Below are 24,616 nucleotides of genomic sequence, written 5' to 3'. Positions count from 1 at the left end.
TTTCTCTCTCGCTCAGACCATTCCTCTCTCTCGCTCCCTCTCCTCTTTTGTCTCTCTCACCCTCTCTCTCTCTTCCAGTCTCTTTCCCCATATCTGTTTCTTGGTCTTCCTCTCTCTTCCCTTGTCCTGTGACACTCCTATTTCTTTCTTGCTGTCTCTCTCTCTGTGTGTGTGTGTTGCGTGCAAGTCTGTTTGTACTTCTATCGGTGTGTGTGTGCTCATGGTACCATTTGTACACGTGTGTGTGGGGACGCTCTGTCCCTGATCCGGGGTTCTGATTAGAGGGAACAGGATTAAGTCAACCAGCTCCCTGACGGGGGGCCAGTCCCCCATCCCCACCTCACCAAGGGCTGCACACTCAGCTGGACTAATCGTGTCCATCTTCTAATGCCTGGGATTTCTCCCTGATCCTGCCATGAGGTGGAGAAAGGTGGGAGAGGAGGAGAGAGAGAGAAGGGAGGATGGTAGATTTCTCCTGATGGGGCCCCAGGAGGGTTAGGCTGCCGGTCAGCGTGTGATGCTGCACTGCTTCCGCTGTTTCCCTCGGTTGACCGGGACGCATCGCTCTCTCTCTCTCTTCTCTCCAGATCTCTCTCCCTCTCTACACCATATCTATCTCACCCTCACTGTCTCCCTGTCGCTCGCCCCTCTCTCTCTCTCTCTCTCTCTCTCTCTCTCTCTCTCTCTCTCTCTCTCTCTCTCTCTCTCTCTCGCCCTCTCTCTCTCTCTCTCTCTCTCTCTCTCTCTCTCTCTCTCTCTCTCTCTCTCTCTCTCTCTCTCTCTCTCTCTCTCTCTCGCCCTCTCTCTCTCTCTCGCCCTCTCTCTCTCTCTCGCCCTCTCTTTCTCTCTTTTCTGTTGTGGTAGTCTGGCTGAGGGCTCTGTGTGGTAGCCAGTGTAGGTCAGTGTGGATCAGGACAGCATGTACCCAGAGGAGAAGGTAAGCACCGCCGGCAGCCTTTGCCGCAGAGTGTCTCCAGGTCCCTCTCCTCCTTTTCCTCCCTCCTCCTCACCTCTGTCCCCGCCGCCACGGCTCGCTCCCCCTCTCTCGCTCTCATTCTCGCTCCCCCTCTCTCGCTCCCCCTCTCTCGCTCCCCCCTCTACCTCCTCCTCCGTCCTCTCCGCACCCTCCCTCAGTCTCTCGCACACCTGAATGAACCGGCTGACACTAACTAATCCTGAATATCAGCTATCCGTCACTCGCTGTCAAACTCAAAGCGCGTTTGCCGCGACGGACAAGGTCTTGCTATTCCTTTGTTTGGGGTTTGTACCCAGGAACTCGAGATGGACAGCCACAATCGTGTGTGTGATTGTGTGTGCCCCGAACAGAAGCTGTGTGAGGGCTTTAATGTGTGTTTAAAACACATGGGAATTAAATAGCAATTATGGTCCACAAACCATCCCATTATGCAGATGTAAAGCAGTCTATGTGATACTATGCGGTTCTTCTCTCTCTCCCTTTCTCCCTCATCCGCCACGGAGTAGAATGTAAGTCAAGGTTGGTGAGACAATCTCTTTTTTCAGTAAAGGTGAAAAAGCAATGCCTTTGTCAGGTTGTCTGTGAGTCTTCTGCTACAGGTGGGTAAAGGAGTAAGATGTTCCGTGTTCCTAGCCTGTCACCATTCTGACTGGCTTCTTCGGGAGAGGCTCTCCTCAACATGAAGGACAACCAACACAGGTTTTTGTCTACTCGCTTGAGCAGTGGAGCGTGGGTCTTGACGCGTGTTTGTCGCCTACATGTCAGAAGCATGATACTAGTGTGTCGGCGAGGGGGGTGGGGTGTGGAAGGTCGCTGGTGCGTGAGACGGGAGGTCGGCGCGGTGCGTGGGCACGGCGGCGTGGGCGGCGAGGAACAGACGAGGCTCCGCCTCCATTGTGCGCCACACCAGCGCTCTCGCTAATTACAGACGAAGGCTCGCTGCCAAGGAGACGAGCTGACGTTCTCCTCAGATCCCCAGAGATGCCAACCTCGTGGTTTTGACACGTCAACACAGGAGTTCATTTCATTTGTCTTTGAGCGGGCGCATGCTATAGAGGCACACAATTACAAAGCCAGAAGGGTTATATGTTGCGTGGGTGTGTATTAGCATACGTAAGTATTGGAACGGTTTCTGGGGTATGGTGTTTAACCCCTAAATGATCGTTCAGGGAGGGGGAAGACAGGTTCATCGCTGGAGATGAGAAGATAACTATTAGATCAGTCAAACCATCCAGAACTGCAAACAGTTTGGAGCTGTTAGGACAGGCCAGCCCTAGGTTACCAATGTTTCACTGAGAGAGGTTGGGTGCTGCTGTGGTGGCTCTGTTCCGGTGAATTGACTTTCTAGAGAAACCCACCTCTTTGTGCTGTACACTGTCATCCCTGGTCTCTTTTAGCTGAAGAGAGATGTTGCTCGCATAGGACAAAGAGGGATCACTGGGAGGGTCGCTGTAGAACGTTCACCAAGCTTCCACCAGCTCGGCTGGAAACAAGTAATTTAGTTTAGCAGCATTGCACATCACAACAGTTCATATCCGATTACCAGGCAATGTTACCTGAATAATTGTCCCATGTGAATTTTTCACGGTTGGAGACCAACCCAACCCAACCCAAAGGGTTTCCTTCCACACATGGGGGTGTGCATAAACACACACCACTCAGCACCCCTTAGGAAAGCCCTGGCAATAGACACCATGCGAGGTTGGCCCTGAAATGGTTTGTCGACAAAAAGGAGAGGAGGGTGGGAGAGAGAGAGGGAAGAGAGAGGGTTGTTGGAGAGAGAGGGAGAGGGATAGAGGTGGGGGGAGATGATGGGGAGGGGGGAGGGGGGAGCTGGAGAGACACCCAGAGTTCCTGTGTCCTTGTCTTGGATTGAGAGCCCACCCCCCCGTTTCCGGCAAGTGTCCGTTAGGAAATGTATATCTCTATGGGGACGGATGTCTCCACGTTCCGTTCAAACCCCTGTGGTTTCTGACACGCCATTGGCCGTTTGGTTACCTCTTCACAGAGATGATTGGCAGTTGTTGATGACGCTGAAAGTCAGAAAGACTCAAGGATTCCAGTCACATCACATGATGGACCAGCAGGTTCTCATGCATGCGAGATGGGGAGAACATTTACGATTCTGTCAAATGTGTGAAGATGGGTCAACGTAAGAAATTATTTAAGTGAATCCGTATTAAGCATGCGCTTGTTTGCACATAGAAAAATAACTTCATGAAATGCTTCCTTTAGAGTAGGTTTAGTGAAACCGTAAACAAACGAGTCCCTGAGTGGCCGTCTAAGTGTTATAACACCTCTGTCTCTGTCTCTCTGTCTCTCTGTCTCTCTGTCTCTCTGTCTCTCTGTCTCTCTCTCTCTCTCTCTCTCTCTCTCTCTCTCTCTCTCTCTCTCTCTCTCTCTCTCTGTCTCTCTGTCTCTCTCTCTCTCTGTCTGTCTCTCTCTCTCTCTCTCTCTCTCTCTCTCTCTCTCTCTGTGTGTGGGATCACTTCCTCCTGAGGGCTGCCTGCCACTTTCATTATCACCCATGTCTGAACTAGTTCCTCAAGCTCCTCAGCCACACCAACATTTATCCTCCACAATAAAGTCATTTAATAAATCATTATTACATTAGGAATACCTTTTTACACACACACACACACACATACATACAAGCTCACCAGTATTTTATCTGTCGGACTTGATACTATACTGTTTCTGTGGAAGCATAATCCAGATATAAGACATGTGACCTTGCTTTGCTCTACTGAACTTCCAGTTCATGGTTGTTTGTGTCATGACCTGAAGTCTAGACTGCAGCTTCTGTCATTTCCTCACTGGGGAGATTTTTGTTTGGCGACAGCTATTCTCTGCTTCACATCTACTGTTAATCAAATGCATTCCCTGTAAATGGGGATGTGTTTTTTGTACTCTGTGTGTGTGTGTGTGTGTGTATGGATTAGCGCTGGTGAAGCAGGGAGTGCTGTAATCGTCTAAAGTGTACTGTCTGGGAAGCATTACTGGTAAGGCAAGGGTCCAGTCACTGTAGGACAGGGAGCTTACAGCTCTACAAGGCCTGGACACACCCCAACCCCTACGAACACACTCACTCACGCACACACACACACTCACACGCGCACACACACACACACACACATACTGCCTCCAATCTTCTTATATATTTGAAACAACGGCTGAAGCACATGAATGGGTGTATATAAATGCCACCCCAACCTTCCCTGTTTGAGTTTTCTTGCATTTCAACAGTGTGTTTAAATTCCCAGCATGCATCTCCATTCTGTTCAGGTTCATCCACCTTCACCATATTGAAGCCACCATGGCTACCAGACTCCTTGCCTGTCTCTAAATGTTTGCTCAGGACCCAGCAGGGCTGTCAGGAAGTCAGCTGGGCACCATTCTTCCTAACACGTCCTCAGTGAATTAGGTTTCCCCGCATCCCTCTTTCACCCTCCCTCCTTCACTCCCTCTCTCAACCCCCTCGACGCTAATTGAAAGGCAGAGAATCTCTCTTTCTTCCAAGCGGGTGGGATGCGGTGGCAGCCGGCCGGTATTGGACGGGGCCCTTCCTCGTCTCGTTTGCCAATACCCGGTCAACCAATCAAACCCACTGTCAATGGCGGCCATTGATTTCTACCGAGGGGATGTTAAAACCATGACGACATATGCAAATGAGGTGGCGGGGACAGGAAACGCTGGGGCCGTTTGTGGGGGAGTTGGTAACTGTTTTCTCTTTGTCCAAGCTTTTGATCCTTTGTCTCTTAGCCATACCGGCTAGAGTTCCCGAGGGACTCTCAGACAGGTGCCCACAGGCGCCCCCCCCCCCACCAGTGGAGGATTGTGGGGGATTTATCCCCTTGGGGCCCCCTCTCTGCGTGTGTCGGCATGCTCCGGCCGGGTGCGTTGGGACTAACTGCGTCCTTCCAGCTGACGTGGCATGCGGGACATGGCCGACAGAACATCCTCTGTGTTGGTCGATTATCTGAGAAGGATGGCCCTCCCACAGGTCGCTCACAGGCCTGGGGAGGATGTGGGAGAGGAACGTGTGTGTTTGTGTTTGCTTGGTCACAGATCCTGCTTGCCCCCCACACCATCTCTCAGTATGTGTGCGTGACTGTCCTCGAAGGACTGCGGGGTATTCCAGCATGTTATTATGGCTACGGCACGTCCATGTCTGGGTGCTACTTGTGCCATTGTTGTGAGAGTAGCTTGCGGCTTGGCTTGACCCTCAGCAGGACAGACATGGCTTTCCTCTCAGATGGAGGAGGATGATGATGATGGATAATGGTGGATGACGTCCAGAAGGTCACTGTGACCAGGCGACTTATGCAGACATGGGGGTGTGGAGGAGAGTTGAAAGGGGATTTAACCCACAACAAAACACAACAGGGACTTAGTAAGTGTGTGTGTGTGTGTGTCTAGAGTTGTTGTCCTCTGTAAAGCTCAACCCAGTGACAAGAGGGCGGCGTGGTTGATAAGACCCGCCCTCTCTGCTCTGTCCCGGACAGCACAGAACAATGGCTCTCACACAGTGTGGCCCGGTGCTGAACAGAGGGATGGAGGGATGAGCACGGAGAGGGCTGGCTCTGTGGATGGGAGGTCGTAGGATGGGTGACCTTTGACCTACTCGAATGGGACACAATGCGCCAGTCAGCACAATGTACCTTTGTCACTGTACTGTACCTCTCACTCCCCCCCCCCCCCCCCCCACACACACACACACATGCGTAGCAACATCCTGACTCATGGTATGTGGGGGGGGGGGGGGGGTTAAAGAGCAAAACACGCTTCCAAAATGACAGGCCATTCTTTCATCATATTAGTGGGAGCATTTGGTTTGATAAAAATACTTTTGTAATCATTTGAGTCTAGACTAGTCAGACCATTTTCATTAGTCGTCCAAGAGAGCGTCCTGTGGATTCAGGATGAACATAGTGCTATTTTGTCGCGTCTGTTGAAAACAATTACTGTACATGTATTACCTGAGGGGGGAAAATATATTATAAATACCCTGCTGTGTTCTGGACACGCACACACACACACACACACACACACACACACACACACACACACATGCCGTGATGATGCCATGTGGTCTGCCTACAGAGGGCTCCGTAGGGGGTCTCTGCCGTCTCCACGGGTGTCCCTTTAGTGACTGTCTGCTCTCCTGTTACCATCCCATCTTCATCCTCATGTGCTTCACTTGCACTTCCTCAGGCCTCCCCCTCCCCCCCCCCCCCCCCTCTCCTCCTTCTGGATCGGCCCACGTGTGCGATGTCTGATGGACATGGTGCGGACGACGTGGGCCTTGTGAAGAGCTCAGACGTTCACACCTGACAAGGCGTCAGGGCCGGAGTCGTGCCACACTGACGCCTTGGCGAGCTCCGATCGAGGCGTCTGACGAGACGAGGGTGATGCTGTGCCGTTTGAATATGGATGAGTGTACAGATCACCACCACGCCACTTGCCCCCGAGCTGTTCTTGTCAGACGTGACGCAATCTCTCTCGCTCGTGTTGTTGTTGTTTGTGAAGCATCTTTGCCTGCTGCGAGGGAGCCAGGGCAGGAAATGACAAAAGGGCACACCAGACTTTCACCTTTACCCCAGACATAAGTATTACTTCCTGTGTGTGTGTGTGTGTGTGTGTGTGTGTGCACATCTGCAGTAGTCTACCCACAGGCTGATGGTTGGTGGCTGCTCATCTTGGTGGATTTTTACGCTTCCTTTTAGGTATGTGTTGCATGTTTGAAGTGGTGTAGTACACACACACTGACACTGATTGTCCAACTTTACACCAGACTCAAATAGCAGGATGCGGGTGTAAGCCAGAGCCCTGAATAATTTAGTCAGTGGTCACACATGCACAGACACTTGTGTATACACACACACACACACATGCGTATGCACATACACACACTGTGAGGGATCCAGTAGCACTGTGTACAGGGTTATGGGATCCTGCTGAAGTGCTGGTTGAGGGAGGTGTGTGGAAATGGGCCACTTCACCCTCCCTGGGCCGTCCTTATCTGGGTCATATTGAACAGTGGAGAGGCTCATTCAATCTGCAGCTCCGCGTACGCACACATTTACACACGCATAGACATTCATATCATCGCCTACTCTTGCGTACACAATACAGCTCTTGTGTATATGCATACCTGCTCAGTGCTCACACACAATCACCCTGTCACGCAGTTCCTACTTTTGAAGCCTAAATGGGATGTGATGGAGAGAGAGACTGGTGTTTCCCAGAGAGTTTGAGTTTCAATGAACCTGATTGGCCCGGGTTGATTCTCTAAGAGCCTGTAGCCGCGCTCATTTGCATGCCTGAAGCTCTTCACGGTTAATGACCTGTTCGTTCACACACTAGAGGAAGGGAATCTTCCAGACACATGCCACACACGTCTCTGTCTCTCTCTCTCTCTCTCTCTCTCTGTCTCTCTCTCAGATACACATACACACTGTAATCACTGGGACAGTTTTCGGTACACAGTTTGCTCTTTGTCTCCACTGCACAGAACACAAAGGGACCTTGGACATGTTGACGAACGTGGTCGAACCCCCACAGAGACATGCGACTCTGTAAGAAATGTGCTGGCGCTGGCTCAGCTCGTCCGCGCTGACCCGCTCAGGGCCTGGGGTGGGTGGAGCCCCACCCTGGGGTACGGTGGCGTGGCACGCCGGGGCTAAGTCCAAAAAAGAAGACGCCCCTCAAGGGCGAGGAAGAGCGAGGGCGGACCTGTGTGTGACTAACACCTGGCCCGTGCCCCCCCACCTCCTCTTTCACCAAACATGAGATTTAATCGTACCCCTCCCTGTCTGGCCGGGAGTTTTCTTTGTCTTGTCATCAGTGTTTGATGTTGGAATGGCATGCACTGGTTTTTGAGATGCTGCTCTTCAGAGAGACAGAGATTACTGGTTACTGATCATTTATTTCAAATTGATTTTGTATAGTCCTTTTTTTTGTAATCTATCTCTTGACTATCATTGCTATGTTTTTGTGGCCTGTTATGGACGGATGACATGTTGTCGTCAATGTGTTGGGTTCATTCACCGGCCCTTTGTTCTCACGATGGCCACAGCTGGCACGAGAATTACACAAATTCCTGGTGATAATCTCAGTAATCTGCCTTCACACACAAACCTCTGGATTTTGTTTCATTTGATGATGGCGCTTCTAGGATCTATATGTTTGGGGTATTATAATATGTAGAAAGCCCTGGAAAACAACAAACATTTGAGGCGTACAACTTTTTTAATGCTTTGAATGGTCCCTGCCGGCTCCGTTGAGATTAGTGTGGTTGTTTATCAGGGTTTGGAAAAACGGAGGATCTGGAGAGAATCTTAGAGGGCTGTATCCCGTTGCAGGTGCCTAAACGTCTGCCAGTGACACCAGAGCGTGTGAACCAGGGACTATAATCACCACCGTGGTTACGACCTCTGACCTGTGGCCCCTCAGTATGACCACCCGCTCTGAAGCTGAATGAGCCCTCACTTTCTCGGCCGCTGTCTTGTCTTTCATCTGCCTCTTACACAACGTCTCCCGTCACACAGCGACTGAGGTCGTCCAGCTAATGAGTGCTCCTTTAAAGCCAGCAGTGTGGCTGGAAATAGCCGTCTTAAGATCCTGTAATCGGCCGGCGAGTCCTCCGTCAGCCTGGGGTGACGGCAGAGCGGACGCAAGCAGCCGACGGGGACTGAAGGAGGGAAGGGAGGAACGTGGGGGGGAAAGAGCGCACTGTGACCAGCCCACCTACAGGAGCGCTTGGACCCGACCTGGGGCCGCGGTTTAGGACCATGTTCTCGTACCTGCGGACGCCGCACTACATTGTGAGTTGCTTTAAAGACTGTTGGGGGGGGGGGGGGGGGTCTAAGGGGTTAGGTGTTCCTCGGAAGCTCGGCCGGCGGAGAGAGCTCGAGGCGGCAGAGCTGCGCGCGGTGTCAGAGTAATTGGGCTCATTGGTGTTCATTTGTGTTAGCAGTCAGCTGTGTGTGTGAGCGTAACATCCATACTTATGTGGAGGTGTTAGCCCTGTAGCTAACACGCTTCTGTAGTCCTCTGTTGGGGTTCAGCTCCAGCTTCCAGTGGGAGATGTTGCCGATGTTTCCGTGTGTCTGGAAGCACACACGTGTCCTCGGGGCGTAGCTGTGATTCATGGCAGTCTGAGGAGGCTGGGGGGGGGGGTCCCCCTGGCATCGTCAGAGGGACTGTGTGGTTGATTCAGAGCAGGGGGGGGTAAGGGGGCCTGGGCTCGACCCCGTTCTGCTCCCCCGCATCGTTGACAAGCAGAGGTTCTGTCAGTAAACAGAGTTGATATTGTGCAATGTGACAATGCCTTAAGGTTGTGTGTGTGTGTGTGTGTCCACGCATGCGACTTACTCCCTTCCCTCATGTTTCAGGGAATATTCATACATCTTCTACTGAAGTCTCTAGCTGTTGGTCTCAATACTTTTCTCTCTTAATCTGCAAACAGGGAACATGAGGTTGTCCCCCCCCCCACACACACACACACACCCCAGCTGTCAGTGAAAGCTAGTGACTACACCCTTCTGTGTACCCCCTACCCCCCACCCCTGGTCCAGTCCATTGTCTTCTCCTTCAGGAAGAGAATGACCAGGCAGCCCTTTCTCCTGACACCTCTCTCCTGACAAAACCCTCCTCCTCATGTCCAAGTCAGCTGTGCTCTCTGAGCTGACCCCTGTAGGTCTCAAAGCCCATTGTGTCTCAGCAGTACCAAGGGCCCTTGTCTCACGGGCCAGCTCCCCAGAGAACGTGTGTGTGTGTGTGTCACCTCTGCCAGCAGACCGCCCGCCAGCTCACCCTGCACCGGGAACAGAGCTGGTGGAAGGGTAGTTGTGACAGCAGGAGTTTGAGTGAGAGGTTGAAACCCACTCTCACCTGCACTTGTTTAGTTGTTTAGGTGTTTTCAGTTCTTGGTAGAAATGAAGACCATGCCGGAGGAAGAAACTCATGCACACAAACACACTCATCCCAACCAACATGTCTGCTCTCATGGAAAGACTACATCAATGGGATCTTGTTTATCTAGTCTTGGGCAAATTGTCGTGGTCCTAACATGGGAGATTGTGCGTATACACTCCAGATGAGATGCAGTGTAGGAGGGATGGAGTCAGCAGAACTTGCAGAGCAGCGGTGGAGCATGGGAGTTCATCTATGCTTACACAGACTGGCAGGCTAGGGAACTCTAGCTTGGCTTTGTGTCTGGACTTCTAGTCACGGACAACAGAAAGGACCCCAGCTTTTTTTTTTTTTTTTTTTTTTTTTTTATCTGGTCACATGATCATGACAACCTTCAGTTTATCTGAAAGAAGCACATTGACTGTACAGACTTCTGAGGCTTCTCACATAGACATGAATAATTCAAGAGTGTGTGTGTCTCCAGATGTTTGAGGGAGGATGTGTGCGTTTGTGTGTGTGTGTGTGTGTGTGTGTGGACGTGTCTGGATCGCTCCCTTTTCTCCGCTCCATGCCAGACGGGATTGTTCGAAATCTCCTCAATGTATACAAACTGCTGTCTTGGCTTATGTTTGTGACGTAAACCTTTCATGTCTTGATGGGCACAAGTGAATTCCATTCCTGGATAGAACTGCAGGTTTTTCTATCAAGATGAAGCTTTGTAAATATGTTTTGATGGTGTCAACTGGTACAGTTGGCAATCAGATTAAAAAAACACCTGCAGCTAGCACAGCAGCTGCATTTCCCGATAATCCAGTTGGGAAAGCCCGCCCAGTGATCCTGTTTACTGTTGGCTCAGTTTGTTTTTGACTTCAGAGATGGAAGGCTTTGTGGTCCTCTGGTCTCGCCATTCTAATTGTTAGGCAAGATGTTATCACCCTAGGTCTTTGGGCACAACACACACACACACACACACACACATGCATACATACGCACATTTGATGTGCCTTTTAGGCTTAACTGCTGTACAAACTGATGTGTTTTTCACTGAACTGAATTGCTGTCCTGAGAGGTCCTGTTGTCCCAGACTCTTAACTGTATCAGTGTCTTGGATGATGACCACTAACACAGCCTGGCCCACTCCTAGCATTGGCAGCCAGCGACGCAGATCATCAGGGCTTTACCCACTGGGCTATTGACCTCTGACCCCTGACTGACCGCAGAGGGACCTGTTTTCCTTGTCAACAACCCCCCCCCCCCCCCTGGCCCAACCCTAAACCTTGCCCCACCCCTTTACTGTACCCATACAGAGCCCAGAGGAGGAAAGGAGTGTAATTGGCTGCAACCAATCAGAGTGAGGGCATTATGGCGGGATTAGCCATTAGCCATGGGCTTAGCTGTCAGCTGTCTGCCACAGAGGAATGCTGGAGCTAATTCCAGCGCAACGCTATGGCTCTCCAACACAGGGAGAGAGAGAAGGGGGAGGGGGGGGGGGGAGGGAGGAGAGGGGGAGGGGGGGGGGAGGGAGGAGAGGGAGAGGGAGAGGGAGAGGGAGAGGGAGAGGGAGAGGGAGAGGGAGAGGGAGAGGGAGAGGGAGAGGGAGAGATTCTGGGAAAGAAAAAAGTAGAAAAAGTTTGAAGTACAATATGATCTACTATTCTGGTGGTAGTTGTCCAGGAGAATACTACACTATGACCCAAGTGTCCCAAGAAACCCAGCAAGGTTAACACTTTACACAATCATGTGTGGTTTGAGTCATCCACTGTTTGGTGGCAGGGTTCTGAGCAGTCTTCCTGTGGAGACTTGGCTGGATGAGCTAAAACAAAGGTACAAGTGTAGCCCCTCCACGTTGCCAGCTCTCCAAACCTCAACAATGTCACCCCTGCAGAACAGAACAGAACTAATGAATCCTGTCAGGTTTGTCAGGTGGCTGTCCGGGCCAGAAGCCATTCATTTGGATCCTGTACCGTCTGCCTCTCTCTGGAATGCAAGCATCCCTCACACCGCCTCTGTGTGTCTGTGTGTCTGCCCCAGCACACATGCATGAACGCCACAGTGCACAGTACCACATACACCGAATCAGACCCAGCAATGCGAGCAGGAGCAGCAGGTTCCCATGCCTCCGAGGGCCTGACTCCTCAATAGAGGGTTTCCTGAGTCAGCAGCCCTCCCAGACCTGGCAACCCCAAACACTCCGTTAGGAACACAGGTGATGTCTGGCTCTCCGAACTCTCCAGCTGACAGGAACTCCCACACACCTGGTGTCCTGCTTGCTCTCAAACACATACTGAAAGAATTTGTCATTCTCATATCATTATCTTCTCTGGCAGTTTATTCTCCCCCAAATCTAGACTAGAACTAATCCAAAACCAGTCCACTCTGATCCATTTGATGACCCTAAACTGGCATGGACATCTTGTCCTAGATATGAGTTGAGATCACCATACTCTGCTAGTAAGTCTGTAACACACACACACACCACAGAGTGTTCCCAGACTGTGATTTTGGAAGGCTTCAGTGTTCATACTGCACAAGGCCAGAAATCAGCCAAGACAGAATGGAGGAAATCACTCTAGGCATTCCTAACCCCCCCACCACCCCTCCATCCTTCCCAGGCGGCTCAACCCCCCCCCCCCCCCTAACATCCCCCTTCCTCCTTCCCTGCTGTCCACCATCCCTCTGTCCTCATCCCTCAATCCATTCCTCCCTCCTTCCAATCTTCTTTTTCCGCATCAATTATCCATCCATCATCCATCCACTCCTCCTCCCTCCCTGCTTCCTCTGCAGCCCTCAGCACCACGTCGGTGCTGTGACACCCGGCTGAGGAGAAGGACAAACCAGAGCCATATCTCTCATGCTCAGCCACGCTCACAGGGGTCACAGCTGCTGTTCGGAGCTCCGTTTAGACCGTGTTTCCGTTCCCGGAAGTACTGCCATGCGTCTTTAGCCGAGGGATTGAACAGCCAAACACACACACACACACCAAATCCAAGGCTTCAGTCATCAGCTAGCTTGTTCTCTGCTAACCGTACGGTGTTGTTAGCTGCCTGGGTGTTGGCTTGGAGAGAGGCGGTCGTCGGTTAGCGGTGCTCGCGTACCGCGCGGACGTGGCAGCAGCTCTCTGCGCTCCGGGCCCAAAGGTTAATTGGCCGTCACTCCGTCTGCGTCAGTGATTCAGCGAGCTCCGCTGGCCCGTGAAATGGAGAGAGCAAAGAGAGAAGGGCTGCGCTCGCCCGCCACCCCTGCGTGGAGAGGGGGACGCCCCCGTCCTCAGCGCGTGGCTCAGCCCCCTCCTGAAGGAAGCGCAGTTGGAAGCACGGCTCTGGACTCGGTTTGCGTCACACTCTCACATCCTGTGTGTGTGTGTGTTTGTTCTGTGAGACTACCACATGTCGGGGAAGCATGCACAGGATGCACTGTGCACATGCAATGTGTCACTCCAAGCTGGCGCAGAGTGGGAGCTGGTTGCTATGGGGAGAGAGAGTGGCGTGAGGGGGGCCGGCGGTGTGGGTGGGTAGGGGGGGAGGGGGGGTTGTGGATGGAGGTGTATATGGAAAACCACAGATAGTGGGGGGCGGGCAATGAGGTGGAAATGTAGGTTAATCTGCTCATATGGCCTGAGCCATCACCACCATATTCTCTGGACCTTGGTGGAGAAGGGGGGCAGAGGGGCGTTGGCTGAGCCCCATAGTGAGAGGAATACAGAGGGAGGGAGGGAGGGAGGGAGGGAGGGAGGGAGGGAGGGAGAGAAGGAGAGAGAGAGATGGAGATGGAGGGAGAGGGTGACGCAAGGGGAGGGTGGGGCGGTGAAGACGAGAGAGAGAGAGGTCTGAGTGGAGGGGAGGGGACATGGGGTGAGAGATAGATTAAACAAGAAAATAGGGTGACAGGAGGAAGGAGCCTGCTCTGGAGAGAGGGATGGAGAGGGGAAGAAAACGGGAGTCGCATGGTCGCCGCGGTGACTATCATCTGTCATCGAGCAGCCGCTTTATTGACCGCTTGATGGGCTGAGAGAAGCGCAGTGTCGTCATGACCCCCCCCCCACCCCCTCTCTGTCCCTCTCCTCTCTCTCTCTCTCTCCTCCTCCCTCCTTCCTTCCCTCTCCCCTCCACCTCCTGAGGGTTTAACCTGCTTAAGTGTAATTCAATTAGTCCGTCCTGTTACGTAACCCGGTTACGGGGAGAGACGCCATGCTGGCCCGGTGTGGGGGTGGAGCTGAATGTCCACCAGGGCCGGGCAGGGCGCTGCACGCTAGCTCTTAGCACCCGACGGATTGTGTCACTCGCAAGCTATCTTTAGAGTGGCTTGTTCTCTGTCTGGACATAGAAATGAACTCAGCCTTTGTTCAATGGCGTGCATGTGCTTGTGTGTGTGTTTGGAAGAGATTTGGTGTTTCTCTCTCTGCCTGCCTGCATGCCCTTGGGTTTGGTGTGTCTACATATGTCAGTGTCTTCATTGAGGGGTGACTGAAGCGTTATGGCCGGGAGGGAGGGAGGGAGGGCACCGAGAGTGTGTGTGTGCTTCAAGCGTGCGGCAGTGATAACGGAATGCAGCCATGAGTTGCCATGTGTGTTGTGTGCGCCGAGAAGCCCTCCCCCTCACGCTGCCTTCCTCCTGGTCTCCCCAGACCACAAGAAGCCCCACCCACCCAGAATGAGAGAGACACCTAGCGGACACGAGGATGAACTACAACACCTGCTGCCACTGTGCCCTCAGTCTGACCTGCAGTCCCCCTCACTGGGAGTTATGGTTTCATTACCAGCAGAGACAGCCAAGCAATCAGCCAGAGGAATAAGGATGGGTTTCCACATAGTAAAGGGGGGGGGGGGTGATGGGAAATGTAGTTGCCAAAACAAATGGCTACGCACTGCAAGCAATCTCAGGTAAAATTTATAGAGGAATTCATTGGATAGCCAGCTAGCCTAGGATGCTCGAGCTTTAAGTACAATACTTCATTAAACTACCCTCTAAACTGAATAAATGATCCTGATCTGGGTGTGTGAAAGTACAGCGCAACACTCTGCATAATGCATTCTAATGCGGCTGTGACCGATCGGGAGCTAACCAGCGCTGCGAGGCTCATTTATCACCGAGCAGGCGGACAGGCGCCTAACAACCTTGCACTGCTTTCTGCTGCCCGGTCTGTCTCACACAGCTTTTGCTCTTTCTCGCCGTTATTCCCCCACTCTAACCCAAACTGTATTTGTACGCAAAGCGGGATCAATATAGTTTGTGTGTGTCTGTCTGTGTAGTGCTGGTCCAACAGGCGGACCCTCTCTCATCCAGCCAGTCAAACTGTCAGCACCTCTCAGCGTTCCCAGTTGACCCCTGCCACGAGCACACAGATCCTGTTTAACTTTGAACACGCACACACATGTCCACACACACACCACACACACACCACACACACACACACACACCACACACACCACACACACACCACACACACACACACACCACACACACACAAAATCAGTCTGCGATAGAGGAAGCCCTGGGGGAGGGACTGATACTTACTGACACTTCCTGTTGTGTCAGAACTGTGTGTGTGTGTCCACTGTTAGTGTGTGTATGTGTCCGTCTGCGAGGCTACAGAGATCCCGTTCCCCCGTCCAGTTGTCAGAATCTAAAGTTTCTTCCTACCTCTGGCCAGTCTGACGGAGCGAAAGAAAGAGAGAGGCAACTAAGAGTAGACAGACAGACAGACAGACAGAGGGGACTGCGTCTTTGCGGCAGCAGCTGACCGTGAGCATGTTCAGAAGGCTCAGATCCCGCAGCAGAACAGAAGAGGAGGATGACGAGGTGTTTGACTGCAGTCCGACTCGACGCAAGGTGATGTTCTTCTCTGGGGCTTGTCTGGCACACTGGGCACTGGATGATGCCTAGCTGGTAGACCTATGTACTGGACTGCTCTCCATGCACCATATCCCCCAGTGGTTGGTGTATTATCCTTTAACATGTCGAATTCAGTTGTTTTCCATATTGAAAGTAAATTATTGCACTTAAGGTTCCTAGTTAAGGAATTTTGTTTCAGTTTTGTTTCGGTTATCATATTGGATGAATTTCCTGAGAACTAAACTTGACTCATATCCTAACTCTCTCTCTGTCCAGCCTATTTTCAGAAGCAGGCCACCTGGTTTCTGCTCGCCCGCACTGCAGCCAGTCTGTTTTGCAGTTTGTAGCTCAGCTCATAGTAGTGTCAGAAAGAGAGGGAGGACAACGCTTGTTTGTGTGTGTGAAGGTGTGTGGTTGCAAAGGTGTGTGTGCGAGCTACTGGGTGATATATTAAAAGCATTTTCCATATCTCTCCAACCAATGTAGCTCTGGCTGAATCTACATTCGGCACCTCTTTTCTGATTGACTATTTTTTTAATCAGTTCAGGTTTGGGTTTTTGATTCATTTGAACCCCAAGTTCATCTAAGCTCTCGGGACCTACACAAGTGAGTGTGTGTAGGAGAGCGGATACTGACTTACTAATAACAGCAGGACTCAACACTACTCAGTGCTCTGCCTTGCAACAGCCCTTCAGGATATTGAATAATTATTTTCTAGTAAAAAAAAAAAGATTCCTATTATTCTAAGCGCAGCAGGAAGCTCCATCTGTTTCCATGGTCGTGTCTGTCGACCCTGTTTTGGTGTTGATGTTTTTTTTGTTTCGTTTTTTTACCTCAAATTCCATAAATGTTTCCCTCTTCACTCCTCTCTGGTCAGACCGACATGAAGGCCAAACGTTTCCCTGGTTGAACCTCAGTGGGAAGTGTTCTTAAAGATATAGCCAACTACCTAACCTTTTATATACACATTTGTGATATGGAATGGTGAATTGCGGTATGAATTGCATTATGGATCTGTGAGAGGGGGTGGGTTTCAAGTTGGAGAGACTATTAGCTGTTTAGTAGTTTAATTGGAGTAGTTTTAAGAAGCATATTTGATCCAAAGGCCAGAGTCAAGCCGTCTGTCCTCTGCTTCCTCCTGTCTCTCTCATGTTACTCCAAACCTAAATATTATTCTACCCAGCTTTCATTGCTCTGCGGTCGTCATGGAAACACAACTCTCTGGCCATTGTTGTGCAACCTAGACCGATGTGCTTTGTGAATGTTTCAACGATGCCAGCTATGGCTTTCTGAAGCATAGTACAAATTAACTTACAGATATCAGCATAAAACCATAGCTTGGTTCATTTTAGCATTGCAGGATTTACAATACTCCCAATTACAAATGTGCCATGCACTTTCCGATACCAAACACCTTGTTCAAGGCCAGTGAAACTGGAGAGGAAGTACTGTCTATTTTTGCTACCAAGGTGTCAGGTTTTGTAATAACTGCTTCCTTGTCGGTTTGGTTAGGATGAGCACACTTTAATAATACATTATCATTATTCAGGGGGGGGATGTTGAACCTGGTACCTCTTGATCTGCAGTCATACTAGTCTACACCCATGTCCTAGACCTGCCTTTCCTCAGCTCTGGATCGTTGGACGACCTTGTTGAATGCTCTGGACGTCGTTTCTTGACTTTTTGGTTTCTTTCCATTCCTTACTTCCCCTTCCTATTGCATTGTAGCACTCTCTTTTCCTGTTCTTCTGTATCTTCCCCTCTTTTTATTTTCATTCTCTTGCTCTCTCTTTATCTTATATTCTGTAGACTTTTAATCATTTTCAGGACTTGGAATAAGATCTGCCATTGTGTAGCTTGATCTATTTAACATTTCGGCAAAACTTATTTTGCAGTAATGATTTAGAGTCCCCTAAATAAATCACTGCTTTTATAGACAGCTCTCTCCCTCCAGCTTTTATTGTTCTGTGTGTGTGTTTCAGCTGAATGCGTATTATTGCTGAAACTGTATTAGAAAAGCCAATGATTTGGAGCGGTGGCTGGACTGGGATGGGATGTGGCGTGGTGCCCACATGCAGCCTCTCATTTCCTGGATCACTCTGTCTGACGTCTGCATCCTGACATGCAGACAGTGGTGCCTTCTGGAGCTGTCCTCTCGCCTCTCACACACACACACACTCACTCACACACACACACACGCACCCACAGGCCCGCAGGTTTAACCCTCTCCCTTCTCTCTTCTCCCCCCCTTCAGACCACTTCCCCCACGGGCCAGGGCCGCTCCGAGTCCCCGGTCTACACCAACCTCCAGGAGCTGAAGATCTCCCAGGCCAACCTGCCCCCGCTGCCCTCCAACTCCCCACTCCACATCCTGGGCGACTGGGAGACCCACAAGGACCTGAGTGGGCGCCACTTCTACTTCAACCGTGCCTCGGGCGAGCGGACCTGGAAGCCCCCCCGGACCAGGGACACCAGCAGCAGCACCAGCAGCAGCGGGCGGGGAGACCCCCACGGCAGCACGGGAGAGACCGAGGTAGGCACACGGGTCATCAGTCCCACCATGCCACACCAGAGAGGAGGAGGGGCTGTCACTCTGCTGTTCTACTGTGTACTGCAGCTCTAAAGTAGTTCTGTAGTATTTGGCAAGGGTGAATCGGATCCCCTAGACCATGAGGGGAAAACAAAACTTGACTTGGTCATGTCTTGTGGTTTGGTATTGCGTGCTATCGTGGTACAACATTGCCCTCTTGTGGCTCTTTAGAGTACTACTACAGGACTTGGAGAAAGAAACGGACCCGTTCTCGACTGTGTTCTCACTTCTTTGAGTTAAATGAAGCTCTCTTCTTCTTCTTCCCTTCCTCCCTCCATCCTCACCCAGCTTCTGTCCTCCGAGGAGAACTGCCTCAGCAGCACACACTCCAGTCAGTCAGACAGCCAGTACGGCTCGCCCCCTAGAGGCTGGTCCGAGGAACTGGACGAACACGGACACACGCTCTACGTGTCGGAGCACACCCAGGAGAAGGTACCGGCAGCATTCTGCTCTCCATCGACTTCACATCACACCCAGCCAGCCTTCTGTAGAGTCCTCATGTACCCTCTGAATAACCCTCTGAATAACCCCCTGAATATCCCTCTGAATAACCCTCTGAATAACCCTCTGAATAACCCTCTGAATAACCCCCTGAATATCCCTCTGAATATCCCTCTGAATAACCCTCTGAATAACCCTCTGAATAACCCCCTGAATATCCCTCTGAATATCCCTCTGAATAACCCTCTAAATAACCCTCTGAATATGTGGGGGTGGGGTGGGGGGGGGGGGAATAAGATTGCAAAGAGGTGGAAAGCATCTTTAAAATTCTCCACTAGTTCTTCTCAGGCCCTGAGATGACATGTCTGTTGTCAGCTTACAGCCAACCATAGTCCATAGCTCCTCATCCCGGAAAGTTCAAACGAGTTAACCTTTTCTCCTGTTCAGCGTTGAATCTCATGGACTGTAATGACTGTGGTGTCTGCTCCCCTAAGGCAGCGGGGAGACTGGGAGGGAGTGATGGATTAAGTGATGGCGGCTGACGGGGATGTTGTTGTGGTTTCAGTGGATAAAGCACGTGGACGGGCAGGGGAGGCCCTACTACTACAGCGCAGACGGATCCAGGTCTGAGTGGGAGCTGCCCAAGGTAGGTCAGCTCAAGCCCGGGGGGGAGGGGAGGGGAGGGGAGGGGGGGGGGTATCTGGCAGCCAGGCCTCAGAGCTCAAGACAGATTTGGTCCAGTGTCTTTTACAAACAACATCCAAACTGTAACCACTGCCCAGAAAAGTACAGTTTTAGTATTCCCCTTTCACATTGATCATCCCTCCTTCTCGACTCTGCCTCTCCGCCCCCCCCCCCCTGTCGTCGGGATTTATCCCCGTCCAGTTAATGCATCTGGACATCTCGCTGTTCATTGTCTGGCCGAGGTGGTGCCCTCGCCTCCATGCCAGGTCTATTAGTGGCCGACTGAATCCTAATCTGGTTTGGCGCAGAGTAGCACAGTCAGTCCGTCCCGAGTCCAGCCGCAGGACGGATGGGAACATGGCTCCAAGCGTATATCTTGGAGGGGTTTGATAACAGGAAATAGCCCGGGAGTGTGTTCCTGTGTGGAAACAGTGTGTGGAACTGTGTTCCGACGCGAGGGGTCCAGCAGTCCAATGGTGCTGTGGCTAGGGAGGAGAGAGGTAGGATAAGGGCAGTATGGGTACGACTACCAAGTAGTTTGTCTGTGGTGTTATCTCGTCTGCTTAGGCGTCCTAGGCTAAGTTGACATGCTAACTCTTTTGTTTTATTTTGACTTTCTCTCCCCCGTCAACCCCCCCCCCCCCCCCCCGCCCCCCCAACCCCCCCCCCCCCCCCCCCCCCCCCCCCAGTACAACGTTTCCCCCCCTCATGCCGACGACCCCCCCAAGAGTCGCAGTCTAGAGCGGAAGCAGGCCGACCCCATTGTTCTCACCAAGTGGCGACACAGCACCTACGTGCTGGACCTCAACGACAAGGTAAGACCCCGGTACCATCTCAACGTACTACGTAGGTTATGCCTGTCGCCACAGAAAAAGTTGGAACAACCGAGTTGGTGATGATTTAGCAGTAAGCTCTTTGTATGAGGTCAAGAAGATCCGATGTGTACTCATCCCAAGTTGAGAATTCTAAAATGTAGACAAATGTGGATGATAAAACTGGTGTTTATAGCTAATTGTTCTATCTTCCTTTTCTGTGTAAAGAAGTGTAACGCTGTTGTTTTGAGAGGCATGTTTGGTTCCAGGTCCCCTACTGGGTACTGGGTCTGTTCAATGGGGGTTTAATCTCTGAGAATGTAGAAAAGCCTTTTGGCTGGGTGGGTGAGCCCCAGATTATGCTTGTCTAGATTCATTACCTGTACTTCAGTGTTAGGGGATATGCTTACACTTAAGCTTCAGGTCTAGGTTCTAAAAGTGTCAACAAAGTGAAAATGGCCAATAGTATTAAGTCTTCTATTTGTACAAGACTTCTGTTGTTTGTGCGACCACATTTTCACATTATTTCTCGAATATATATTGTCCTTTGAAACAGTACTGATCTGATTGTTGCCATTGAGATTGGTTTACCTCTATTCAAAGATATTAGTTTGGGGGTCAGAAGAATATTACATAATGAAGTGTTAAGTCAGTTGGACCTCAAGTTGGTTCCAGTCCAGGTTCAAGTTCTTGTGGTTCTGTTCCAGTTTTCTTCCAAACTCAGGCACTTTGGTTCTGACAGCCAGGGGAGGAGATTTCGATTCTTCTCCCGTTATCGAGATAAAGTTGGTACCGTCCATCTCTTTTTGTCTTGCCACCACCAATCGAGTACAGCGGTGATTGTATCCAGCTGATTTCAGTGTTGTCAATTGATAGCGAATGATCATGATCTTAATAATCAGATGAGAATGTACTTTTTCTGTGATCTGTGTCTTGTGTAGGAAATGGAGAATATACTTGTGGATCCCTCACTTGCGGCACATACTTTTTTAACTAACAACTATTTCCCCAGTTTAATGCATGGCCTCTTGCCAATAAATTCCCAGCATGATCTCCGTTAGTCAATAACACAATCTAAAAAGTCACCACCAAGCGTCATATTAACCTATTAACTAAACGAATCCTCCAAAATCGGAAATCTTTTTTTCACAGGATCTCAGTCCACTCGCTAACCCTAACTCTCTCCATGTTTTCTCTAGTTGCTAGTCAACATGTTGACGTTGTTGCCTCTCGTTGCTAGGAGTGTGCCACAGCCCCCAAGCAGAGTTCTCCCGACTCCTCCGACTCCTGCCCCTCATCTCCCAAGCACCCCTTCACTGTTAGTATCCCAGCATGCACTGCTCCACCAAGGACTGCCATACCCCCAAACATGCATGGCCCCAAATAACCAGTGGACACTGTGTGTCTCCGCTATGCATGCACAACCAACCTTTTAGCTTGTGTTGACTTGTTTTAAATGTTGTCCGTCTTGAAAGTGTTCATCCTGTCACCTGCTGCACCCTCTGACCTTCTTGACTGGTCCCTCCACTAGTTGGGATGAGTCATTCGAAGGTGTTGTCTTGAAAGGTGCTTGTTATCATGTTCTATGGTCCATGTTGCTGCTTCTGTTGGTGTCCTACATTACCAATGTGAGATAGCAGGTGATTGGATGGATTAGTCTCTATGGAGGAATGTACTCTCACTGTCGGTGTTAGTAGTTAGTGCCATCTACTGGTGGTACCCTACTATGGCGTTCACACAGGAAATGCCTACTTCATTGGCCTATTTCTGCAGCAGTGTGTGTGTGTGTGCGTGTGTGCGATCACAGCGGGAGTCTTATTATGTAGCAGTGTAATCTTCCTGTCTTCATTTGTCAGGCTCTTGGCTGTATGCTTCCTGTCTCCTGCTGTGAAATGCTCACAAGCCTGTGTGTGTGTGTGTGTGCTTGTGAATGTGCGTCCTCCCTCAGCCTTCAGAGAAGTGTGGAGTCCTCAACGTCACCAAAATCACCGAACATGGAAAGAAAGTCAGGTAGGTCTCAGCCAGCCACACCGCTGTTTATTTGGACCATTTCCCCATAGTGGGAAAGACCAGAGGGCTCACCTCTCCATGTTTCTGTCTGGTTCTGACTGACAGGAAGAACTGGACCTCTTCATGGACGGTCCTGCAAGGACACTCCCTGCTATTCGCCAAAGGCCAAGGGGGTGGAACTAGCTGGGTAGGTAGCCCGTCAGTTCCTGCTGTGGATCCTGTTTAGAACCTGGCCAGTCTGGAGCTCTCTTCTAAATCTTCCCTTAGTTCTGTCATTTGTCTGTGAGTCTTTATTTCTCATTTGTCATCTTTCCTTCCTCCCTTGGCCTCCTCCCCCTACCTCCATCTATCTCCCTCCCCTGTCCTCTATCCCCTTTCCTTCCCCATTCTCCTTTCTCCTCCTCCTTATCCTTGATCTCTCCTCTCATGTTCTCCCAAAGTCCTACTATCGTAGTGGTTCCATCCCTGAGCTGCTCCTCACGCTGCTAAGCAACTGGAAGCGCTCGGTCAAGCCCCGCCCAGCCGTCTCCTATGTCCAATCTGGGCGTGTCCAGGCCGCCTCTGTATGTCCTCCTCTCTCTGCATGTGGTTGGCTCCCCCCGCCTGTCCTTCAAACTCACTTTTTCCCTCAACCCAATCCCCTTGCCTGCTCTCTGCTGATGCCCTCACCTGATTGGTCTATCGCTAGTGGGTTCGGTGTCTTGGTTGGTGCATCGTCAAGGTTGTCTTATCAGGTTTGGTGTGCCACTAATGAGTGTCCCGTGAATGAAACATAACTTCTTACTGACTTGCATCTACATGTGAGTACAAGGATGCCAAAGAAGAGAAAGTACAGCAAATGTTATGGTTACAACTATTAAACTACAATTCACTACTATTCGTTTTGTTGGATAGAATAGTTCTAAACCTGCAAGAATGGGATAACATTTAGCCTCCTTCAAACTAAAATGTCCATCTCTGATGACACAGAGGTGTGTGTGTGTCACATCACCTGTGTTCACCTGAGCACTCCATAACAATATTCTTAACACAGTAACCAGTACCTTTTAGGATGGCTTAATTCTGAAATAACTCGAGGCCAACCCCCATATTTCTTTTGTAAGCCCATGTTAAGAAACATTTCGAACTTTCAATTTGATTTTAGAAGTTTGGGGGGAACCAGTCGAAACCCGAGTTCACCGTGGACCTCCGAGGAGGTTCAGTGGACTGGGCGTCTAAGGACAAGTCCAGCAAGAAGCACGTCATCGAGGTAACTGCTGTCACCGACCTGTTTAGCTTTTGAGCGATGCTAGTGGAAACCTATGGAAAAAGTAGCCATTGACATTATGGTTTGAATGGTACTGACCTTTGACCTGTTTGGTGCGGTAGCTGAAGACGCGTCAGGGGACTGAGCTTCTGATCCAGTCCGAGATCGACAGTGTCATTAATGACTGGTACAGAGCCCTGACTGACACCATCAGCACACACGTGAGTGGACCTCTCTCCTCCTCTGCTCTCTCCTCTGCTCTGCTCTCTCCTCTGCTCTCTCTTCCTCTGCTCTCTCCCCTGCTCTCTGCTCTGCTCTTTCCTCTGCTCTGCTCTGCTCTCTCCTCTGCTCTCTCTTCCTCTGCTCTCTCCCCTGCTCTCTCCTCTGCTCTGCTCTCTGCTCTCTCCTCTGCTCTCTCCTCTGCTCTCTCCTCTGCTCTGCTGAGCTATTACCTCACTAAGAAAAACATACTAGTCTGGTCTGGGAGATTAATCTTCTAAATATAGTTCAGTAGAAATGTTCTCAGTACCTTCATACAACCTTAGAGGACGCCAAATAGCAGAAAGCTCAGTTGTGTATGTTTGCATGTGTGCATGTGTGCATGTATGCGTGTGGGGGGGTGGACAGGCATGGGAGTCTGATGAAGCCATAGAGGAGGACATGCCAGAGTCTCCTGGGGCAGAGAAACAGGACAAGGAAAAGGACCATCGAGACTCCAAGAAGAACAGAGGTGTGTTTCACTGACCTTAGTGTGTGTTTGTATTAGTGTACTTAAAGTGTGTGTGCATCATGTGTGTATTGTGTCCATTTGACCCATTGTGTGTGTGTGTGGTCACTCAGCCATGAAGACTTCAGTGAGTATGGACGCCTCGGACCAGAAGAAGACCAGGGTTAAGCTGAAGAAGTTCCTCACGCGAAGGCCCACCTACCAGGCCGTCAGAGACAAGGGTTACATCAAAGGTACAGAGCCATCATCATTATACTGTACACTAATACCTCCTAAAACGCTGCACTCCTTTCTGACAGTCACACAGTCTCTTTCCAGTGTTTATTAAAACCCTAGTTTGGAACAATGAGTTTTAGCACAATAAACAAGCCTGTTTTAGCAT

General features: G+C 50.7%; 1 protein-coding gene across 5 annotated transcripts in view; it reads left to right on the top strand.

Annotated features, from left to right (window-relative positions):
• arhgap12b (Rho GTPase activating protein 12b) overlaps positions 1-24,616 on the top strand; it is a 39,422-nt gene that overhangs the window by 11,016 nt on the left and 3,790 nt on the right. Inside the window, exons 3-15 of one of the 5 annotated variants that reach the window (XM_047023880.1) lie at positions 17,979-18,257; positions 18,603-18,746; positions 19,321-19,401; positions 20,129-20,254; positions 20,959-21,036; positions 21,492-21,569; positions 22,200-22,261; positions 22,367-22,448; positions 22,702-22,824; positions 23,406-23,510; positions 23,630-23,728; positions 24,135-24,237; positions 24,348-24,467. In XM_047023880.1, coding sequence (XP_046879836.1) covers positions 17,979-18,257; positions 18,603-18,746; positions 19,321-19,401; positions 20,129-20,254; positions 20,959-21,036; positions 21,492-21,569; positions 22,200-22,261; positions 22,367-22,448; positions 22,702-22,824; positions 23,406-23,510; positions 23,630-23,728; positions 24,135-24,237; positions 24,348-24,467 — 1,480 coding nt within the window. The remainder of the gene's footprint in view (positions 1-17,978; positions 18,258-18,602; positions 18,747-19,320; positions 19,402-20,128; positions 20,255-20,958; positions 21,037-21,491; positions 21,570-22,199; positions 22,262-22,366; positions 22,449-22,701; positions 22,825-23,405; positions 23,511-23,629; positions 23,729-24,134; positions 24,238-24,347; positions 24,468-24,616) is intronic. The other 4 variants (XM_047023881.1, XM_047023882.1, XM_047023883.1 and 1 more) reach the window with 4 other exon arrangements.

Source organism: Hypomesus transpacificus, chromosome 8 (assembly GCF_021917145.1).
Source record: "Hypomesus transpacificus isolate Combined female chromosome 8, fHypTra1, whole genome shotgun sequence".
NCBI classification, from domain to species: Eukaryota; Metazoa; Chordata; class Actinopteri; order Osmeriformes; family Osmeridae; genus Hypomesus; species Hypomesus transpacificus.
The sequence above is the reverse complement of the archived record's forward strand: the minus strand, read 5'-3'. Positions and strand labels throughout refer to the sequence as shown.